Raw genomic sequence first — 9,047 nt, forward strand, 5'->3', positions numbered from 1 at the left:
TCACTAATAGCTACGGTAAAGCTGTGGCAGCCCAGTTCTATTTGCAGGAAAATGCTTGATCGAAATGCAATGATCCCCCTGGAAGGAAGGGAACCGCCCAGCTTCTGGGGAGAGAAACCCTTCTGCTGGGTCTTATTTTCACATCTGTGTGATAGAGCCCAAAAGAGTTGTGGGTGCAGGACAGGCTGAGTCCCTGGGTGTGCGGCAGGGGGACAGGTATGCGCTGAGCTCCAACAACAGCGAGGGCAGCCTAAAATCAGCAGGGGTAGGGGCTCTGCAGTGGGCAAATTGGCTCCCAAATTGGGTGCAGAGTGCCCCCAGGGAGCGGCACAGCTTCCTGACCCGAGCGAGCATCCCTGCACAGTGCTGTGCTCACAGTCACGCCAACGCGCCTTTGGGCAACATGCCTTTGGGCAAGCCCTGGTCCTGCTGGGGGACCCACGGGTGCCCCTCGGGGCTCCCCCTCCGTCCCAAGCTCCCCTGGGCAGCACAGTGGGATCCAGATTAAGCGCTGGAGCGGGTGTGCAGGGAGCCGTGGGTCAGCCTACCCACCCACCCACCCACCCACCCACCACGGCGGCAGCAGCACCTTATGCCAGCTCCAAATCTGCTCTCCAGAAGCGAGGCCAGGGGGTGAGAGCCAGCGGCCGGGGCACGGCTGCAATAATACTCTTGGGCTCCAATTGCTTCATAAATCTTTCCAGATTCCCTTTCTCGGACTGTAGGAGGTTGATGAGGCTGAATTATTGAAGCTACTGAAGTTTTCCAAGCATACAGTGAATATAGGGGGACATTTTCTAAGCCAAGAGCATCAGCAGGTTAAAGAAGGAAAGAAAAGGGCAGCTTAAAAGCGGGGTTTGGGGCACGTCTGCACAACCTGCTCTGGGCTTTCGGCTGCTGTAACCAAACACCCTCCTATAAAATCAACAAAGTCCTCAGGGGATTTCAAGGAAATCTATTGTTTCCCTTTTTAAGGTTAAAAAAAAAACATGCCTGGGCTTTTCGGCTGAAGGAGAGGGGCTGGGTTTGAGTGAAGGCTTTAGGAATAGAAGAGGTGATCAGTGCTACGTTATTCCAACAGCAGGGCTATAGGGGGTCACCGTATATATACAGACATTGCTCAGAGGGTGCCTGCAGTTCCCTGGGATGCTGCTCATCTGCATCCGCGGAGCCGAATCCTGCCCCCACGGGGCTCCCCCACCAGATTGCTTTGCCTTATGATGGGGCAAGGTGATTTTTTAATCATGTGCTGCCCACATCTGGGGGGGTCCCGCAGCTGTTTGTGTGGCGAGCGGGGAGTTGTTTTCCAAACAGAAACTCTAGAAGAACAACTACAAATGAAGTGGATACTCCAAAAAAAAATCTGTTATAACAGAGAGCTCGACTCGTGGTTTTTCTTGGAATCGGGAAGGTTTTGCTCCTTTCCGGTGCCTTTGAACACAGGGCCTTGCAGGATGGTGTATAAAGGCACTAAGGCTTCTTAAATAAATGCTGTCCCATTCCACAGCTGGTCGAGGAATTAGTCTGAGGCTTAGGCTTAAATTTTCATGTGAACCCTCTGCCCCTTTCTGTGCAAGCATTTGCCTCTGGAGCCGCTCTCCCTGTCTGTTATATCTTAACTTTCATTTTAAAGCCCTCGTTAGAGCAGCTTTGCAAAGCTGATGAAAATGTCTTTGCCATTTTTCCCTGTTTTGCAACAAAATGAAATGCATCAAAGTGGAAGGTTTTGAAGAAAACCCTCAAAGCCCTCAAAATACAAAAAAAAAACCCCAACAATCCTTTTATTTTCTTCACTTTTTTCCCCTGAAAACAGCATTTCCCCAAAGAGCTCTAGGGATTACCCCAGGACATAAATCATTTCCATAATCAGGAGCAAGCAGAGCACCGGCTCGCTGGGCTGGGGCAGGGGATGCAGAAGCTGTCCCCTCGCAGAGCATCCCCCCAAAGCAGCGATGCTGCTCCCCCCGCCTCTCGCCAAAACCCCCACCCTGGGAGCATTTTGATCCCAAAAAGGATGAACTCACGTAGGCATCCTTCTCTCATTGTAAAAGCTCGGGGCTGATTTGCCAGCATAGGAGCAACAGGGGGGCAAAGGGGGAGGCTGAGGTTTGGCTGTGACCCCATGGATCCGTGGGGAAGGGCGTCCTGAGCAAGAGGGAGAAGCAAGCAGCCAGAAAACCCGTGGGAGCCAAGACACAACCGAAGGGCGTAGACTCCTACCAGGGATCTCCAATCAGGCCCGGGAGGCTTGGCTGCCTGCCGTATAAATGCAGAGCCGGGTGGGTGGGAAGCCAGCGTGCCTCTGGGCAGGGAGAGGAAGAGGAGGATGAGTGCCAGGGTGCTCCCTGCAAGGAGGCAGAGAGCACCCAGCAGCACCCCAGCAGGGATGAGCCGGACCCCAACGACAGCCCAGCAGACCATGCCCGTCTCCTCCAGGCCCCGGACATCCTTCCTCATCCAAGACATCCTCTGGGGTGGGGCAGAGCGGGGAGCGCAGCCGGAGCGGGGCAAGAGCGGAGGGTTTGGCAGCCCGGAGGACGAGGAGTCGGGGGCGGCCACAGCGGAGGGCAGCGAGGGCAGCGCGGCCCCGGGGGCTGCCCCAGGGCACCCCCCCGGGAGCCCTTGTCCCCCAGGAGCATCCCCAGCCCAAGCCCGAGGGACACCCCACGAGGCGGACGCAGGTAAGGGGGTGGAAGCTCCTGGCTGAGCCCGCTGGCCGGGGAGTGGATCAGCAATGTCTACGCTTGGGTCAACCAAGGGGCGGGATCCTGACCCAGCTGCCTCGAGCACCCCAGAGCCAAATAAGCCCTGCTTTAAACACCAGGGAGCATCTGTGCTTTAGGAGTGGGAAAGTAGGAGAAATAGCGACTGCGTGCAACCCTTTTGCCAGGCGCTTCAAATAACTCAAAAGACTGAATCTGCCTAAAACTCTGTTTAAATAAAGCCCAGTCGATGGATTTCTGCGATATCTTGGGAAATAAAGTTCCCTTTTAACGCAGAAGGTCCCCAGCAAGGGCACCCAGGGGCTGCCAGCTCAGAGAGGCAGTTTGTGCCCGTCCTTCACACAGCCGTTAGCGCGGTGATGCCGCCGCAGCCGAGCTCCTCGGCGCCTCCGGTCCGGGGATATTTTGAAAGTCCCCGTGTTGCATTTGTGCCGTCTGCAGCAGGGCTCAGCTTTCCCGCGTGCTCGGCAGGGTGCTCCTGCCTGTACCGCTGCGCATCGCGCGGTTTATTAATAACGATCCTGCTCCTCTTGATACAACGCTACCAGCACCTCTTTCTAGCACGCAACTGCTAAATTCACTGCAGGCAATAACGTTTCACTGCAGAAGCAACACACCGAAAATCACACTCAGAAGCAAATGTTTTTTGACCAGTGCCTCCCTCATTGCAGCAGCACGAGCACGGCCGGGGCTGCGGGAGGGGACTCAGCTTTTCCTTGCCCAAGCAGTCCTGGGCTGAGCTGCAACAGCCAAAAAAGCAATTTTGAACTCTCTAGCGACCGGCTCTTGCTTGCTAAGAGAGCCCTTGCCAGGGGAATTTTGGCTTTACGTTTCAATTCTATTAAAAGAAGCTTCTACATAAAAGCAAGTTCAGAAACAGCCATCAGGCTGATTATTACGAAAATCATTAAAAGCCGTAGCAAATCTCCCAGAAAGTGGCTAGTGTAAATCAGCGCAGCTCCAGGGATTTCAGTGGGACAACCATGATTTACACAAGCTGGGAATTAAGCCCATTGTTTCTATCTTGAGCATTATGTGCACATCTTAAGAAAATATACTAAGAAAGGACTAAAGGAGAAAAAAAAAAATCGCCTATTTCCATCCCAAGCTGGGGAACACACAAAAAGGAACTAACTGCATAGATAAATTGACTTCAGAAGTTGTGACACTTCCCAGGGAGCTCAGCACCTTTCTGGGTCACGGCTCAGGTGGCCCACCGGTGCCACGAGAAATAAGTCGGAGGCAAACACTGAGATGCTGCTTTGGAGCTGTGATTCGAGGCCAGGTCTGCAGCTATATATGTAGACCCAGGCCTGAAGATTTAAAAATCTGCCCCAAAATTTCTTGGCTTTGCCTTGGAGTGGTGAAAGAGAAAAGGGAGGAATTTATTTTCAACGCTTTCTAACTGCAGTCTGCTTTAAGCTGCACGGATTTCCCATTTCTGAGCCATCCTCTGTGGCTTGAGGATAAAAATGTGTTTTCTTTGGGGATCAGGATATCCCCAAAGGTACAGCAGAGAGGATGTTTCGAAGAAGTGCCTAACAGTATGAATTCTGCAATAAAAATCTCAAGAGCTGTCGATGCCGTAATGTCCGTAACAGCAGTACCTAGAGGTTTTAGGCAGACCTCCACCAGCATTGCAAAAGATCCCTTTCTGTATTATTTTAATCCATTGAATGTATGTTCATACTGAATGCATGCTTATATGAATTAGGAAAGTGTGATTTAGAAGCAAAAACTCCCTTAATATGACTTTAAGACAGCATTTGCTCCATTAAATGAAAATATTTCCAAGATAATGCAAATATTTCGCTCTCTGGAAGGGAAAAAGCAAGTGATTTGGGCAATTTCCAAGCGGGTAATTCTCAGCTCTTTCCTCTCGCAGATGCCACGGCGGAGACCTACCTGTCAGACTGTGACCCCCCCCTGCGACCCCTGCCCATCGCCCAGCGCCCCCCCAAGCAGGCGAAGCGCTCGCGGGCGGCGTTCTCCCACACCCAAGTCATCGAACTGGAGCGGAAATTCAGCCACCAAAAATACCTGTCGGCCCCCGAGCGAGCCCACCTGGCCAAAAACCTGCAGCTCACCGAGACCCAGGTGAAAATCTGGTTCCAGAACAGGAGGTATAAAACCAAGAGGAAACAGGTCGCCTCCGAAATCAGCAGACTGGACACGCGTCTGGCTGGGCAGAAAGCGGCCGAGTTCCCCGGAGCATCGCTGCTCGCGCTGCGGGGCGGCTGGCAGTACCTGCCTTTCCTCTACTACTTGAACGGCTGGAGTCCCTCGTGGTGGTAACCGCTTTTTTAAGCGGAAAGCAGCCTTTTACCTTAAAATGGTGTGTTTTTTTTTTTTTAATACTGCATCGCTCTTTCTAGTACTAGTTAGGAGAGGGAGACCCCATTCGCAGTAATGATCAGCATCTTTTAGTTGCCGCACAAGCCTCTCTCGTTGCTAACAGTAAAAAAAAAAACCCAAAAAAGCCAAAAAAAGCCCAAGATTTTAAAAGCGTGTAATTCAGCACGCTTGACAGCACGGCTCTGGGGTCGATCTGCAGCTGTAAAATATTGCTGGCTCTTTCGGGGGCAGAAAGCAAGGGACAGTCCAGCCCCGCAAACAGCGATCGCCCCTCTCTACCCCTCCTAAATCGCCTGCGCCCCCCTGAAGCCTTTGCCCCTTGCTGAGATCAAGCGGGCAAAAAGCGAACTGCTGATCCTGGGCTGGCACTGATATGGCCCCAGCTCGGCCACTTGGGCCACCAGCTGTTGTATGATCTAAAAATTAGGCTTAAGAAAATGAAAAGGCAAAAAAAATTGCATTCCTGCCATTGATACCATAACTGCTAATGGTCCTAGAGGGGCCTTAGAGCTCCCCCAAGATTTCTGTGTGCTGTCGGGCACCACCACAGCCTCCACCTGGGGCAACGCGTTTTTGGGAAGAATTAAACCCCTTTCTGCCACGAGCGACGACACCCTGAAGTGCCTGACGGCCACGGAGCTGCAGCTGGGGACCAGGTTTGCCGGGACGTGAGTGAAGGCGGCCGCCCTGGCCGGGATGGAGCCATGCCAGCTTACCCCCACCCAAACCCGTCCCTCTGCCCTTCGACGGCCGAGATGCCAACTGCCGCTGCCGGTGCCTTAACAGCCTTGAGAAGCCAAACCAGAAAGCCTCGGGAACACGGACAATAGCGCAATGACAGATGAGTTTTGCATATCCGGGTGTTGACGCTGTTTGAACGTTCCCATATAAGCTATTTAAAATAGCAACAGCTCGAAGAGTTCAGCGCTCCCCGTCAGCTTTCAAAGCAGCAAACTCCCTGTTTGCAAGTGAAATCAGCTCAATTCCAGCACCAAGGCATCAGGGCAACAAGAGGATGATCTCTTTACAAGTGACTTTTTAGTGAGACGACAACAGCAGAGATTGGGGTTTTTTTTTGGTAACTAATCATACTTAAAACTTTAGACGCCATTAAGTCTATGGGAGAAAGTGTAGAAATAAGTGAGATTTCCAAGAGAGGAAACACCTCAACTGCTGTTTCTCAGCTACTGTAAATCAGCATAGCTCTGCTGGAACAAATTTAATCTTCTAAAACAAAAGTATATGGAGGTTTCTTCCTTGTGAACCTCCAGAAATGTTTCTGTGGTGCCTGTTCTTTCTGAAAGAGACTTAAAAATCACAGCGGTCCAATTCCCTCCTGCAGCAGGGAAATGCAGACAATTAGGTAATGTTAACAAACTGCTTAGATCTGTCCCTCTTAACAAGATTATTTGGAAACTGATCTTTTGCCTTGCCAGTAGATCCAGATCTTGCAAGCTCACACACAGCAAAGACGAAGCTGCTGGGGGTACGTGGATGCGGAAAAACTCAGGGGAAGGGAGGGCAGGGAGAGAAGAACATGCAAACTGAAACCCTTGTGGCAGATACTCAGTTGCTCTTGCTATCAAAGCTGTTTGCCCAATTTGGAGGACAACGAGTTGCTTTCTAATTGTCTGAAAGTAACCCCTAATATCGTGAGATAACATTTTTCTTCCAGCTCCTGCTCTCAGATGCTGCGTATCCCCCAGCCCGTTCTCCTGCGGCCGGCGCTCAGGCGAGAAGGCCATCTCCCCTGCACTGTTGCAATGTGTTTCAAACCCAGCCCTGCTGCTTATCCACTTTGCACTTTGCTTATCCGCTGCTTGGAACAACAAAAAAAGCCCTTATGGCTTCGAAGCCAAGCCCCCGCAGGGCACGCATCCCTCCTGATGGCATCTCCAGGGGGAGGACGTCCTGCTGAATTCCCATGGGCTCACCCACACCCGGACCCCTGGGATGCTGCTTAAATCAATGCAGAGACACTATATTTGCACTAAATACACTGGATTAGCAGCTCTGACCATCCCGGAGCTGCCCTGAATAGGGATCACGGTGTGTCCGTTGCACAGACAGCGGAACAGCAGCGGGGACGGGCACGTTATGCTGGGAAGGGCTGAATTGGGCTGGGAAAATTAGATATAAACTGAACTTCTTGGACGCTTCTTTGGGAAAATGTTTGTGCCATCGTTACTTTTTTCTCCCTGCTCATGGTTTACAACCAGTAGAATATCCTTGTTGCTTCAACACCCAACTGCTCATACTTAACTTTGCTGGTATAAAGCAAGTGCAGTGCAAATAGTCACTATTTTTGTACATATATTTTGATACTATTTTATCTGATGTACATTGTCCTTTGGAATAAACAGTGCAGAGTCTTTATTAAAAACAAGCTGCCTCTGTGGATTTTTTGCCCTGGGTTTGGATTTTCTTTTGATCCCTGTTTCTGCCACGAAATGACCACGGCTGTCCCACCAGCACCGGCTTCTCACACAAATGCCCGTTGCAGACACAGCACTCGGGTGAGTTTTGTGCAATGAATTGTCACAAGCGCCCGCTCACAAGGTTTTGCCGGTGGTAAATCACCGTTCATCACTATTTCTAGGTGCTCAGCGCCAAATGCTGCTCCATCACTCATCCAGCCAGGTACAGAGTACCACTGAGCATCCTCTAATCCCATTTACTGTCCGATGAGCATGAGACGTGACTATTTCCTGAAAGAGCTTATATAGTGAAGTACTTTCTTTATCGCCCCCAAATTACCTGTAATCCCACAATTTAAGCACAATCCCAGTGGCCTCCAGAGTTTTGTACTACAAGCACTGGCCCCAGTTTTTATTTCTGCCCCTGCCTTCCAGTCCTGCAACCACGTCAGCGCAATCAGGGGCAGCGCTGGGTTCCGTAGGACCGTAAGAAGAAGAATTCACCCTGGGAGCTGTCAGCGTGAACGTTTCCCCCTCGTACAGGGGCAGAGGGGGACCGACCTTGGGTCCCAGCCTGCCTGTGCGCACACTCCCTCCCCTCTGCTGTTGGCAGCAGCAACTTTTCCCGAATGGAAAGCAAGCTGCAGTAACTACCATCACTCCCAGCTTAATTTTGTATTCTAGTAGCTTTAAAAGAAAAAAAATCCAAAAGCCAAAGCAGGCATCAAGATGGCAAAATGAGATCTCAGGGGAGCTCCCGTTGCCTTAGGAAGGCTGGTGCTGGGTCCTCACCAGCCAAATCCTCAGGCAGACGCAGCTCGCCAGGCTCCACCGCCTTCACCCGGTGATTTCATGGAAGGGAACAACAGCTCCCGTACGTGGGTGACCGTTTGTCACAGGCAGTGACAAGCAGCGGTCCCTGCAGCCAGGACTGGAAGCTGGGTCTCCTCTCCCTGCACTAATCCTGCCAGCAGCGTCGTCCTGCTTACAGGATCTGCCTTGTTCGTAACCCAGACCAAAAAGTTGTTGCACACCAAAGTTTGCTGCAACACAGGCACAGTGAAGTGCAGGTTTTTTGCAGCGTGGGCATCTGCCAAAGCAGGTTCTGGGTCCGACATCGATGCTGGTTGGAGGCAGGGATGCAGGCAGCAGCTCCGGCTCCTTCGCAGCCTCTGCCGTGGAGAAACACCTCGACTGATTCACCCCTGCCACGAGCACTGCCCTCCCTCCTCTCCTTCCCAACTCTTTTCTCTGCAACCCCCAAGTGGTTTCTTTATGGACAGAAGACAGACTTCCAGTTGTTTTTTTCTTTTTTTTTTCCAAGCACAAGGCACGAGGACAAAAAAAGGGCTGTACCGTTTGGATAACCAAATCATCCGGGAGTGTTAAAGCATTCATCACCACAAGGGGAATGGCATGGCAGGCTTTCCCGGTGAGAAATATCCCCTTGATTAATACAGAAAAGAAAAATCCCACCCTAACTATGGAGACGTGGAGTTTTAATCGGCCTTAATGAAGCAGAACTCCTGTTTGTACGCAACTAGAAACAGAA

At 51.4% G+C, this 9,047-nt stretch overlaps 1 protein-coding gene across 1 annotated transcript; it reads left to right on the forward strand.

The window, feature by feature from the left end:
• Positions 1 to 2,326: 2,326 nt before the first annotated feature.
• On the forward strand, positions 2,327 to 5,018 carry NKX3-1 (NK3 homeobox 1). Its single transcript, XM_076358763.1, has 2 exons — positions 2,327 to 2,681; positions 4,609 to 5,018. Exons 1-2 carry the CDS (start codon positions 2,327 to 2,329, stop codon positions 5,016 to 5,018), a joined length of 765 nt encoding a protein of 254 aa, XP_076214878.1.
• The last annotated feature ends 4,029 nt before the right edge of the window (positions 5,019 to 9,047 follow it).

Source organism: Aptenodytes patagonicus, chromosome 24 (assembly GCF_965638725.1).
Source record: "Aptenodytes patagonicus chromosome 24, bAptPat1.pri.cur, whole genome shotgun sequence".
Classification (NCBI taxonomy): domain Eukaryota; kingdom Metazoa; phylum Chordata; class Aves; order Sphenisciformes; family Spheniscidae; genus Aptenodytes; species Aptenodytes patagonicus.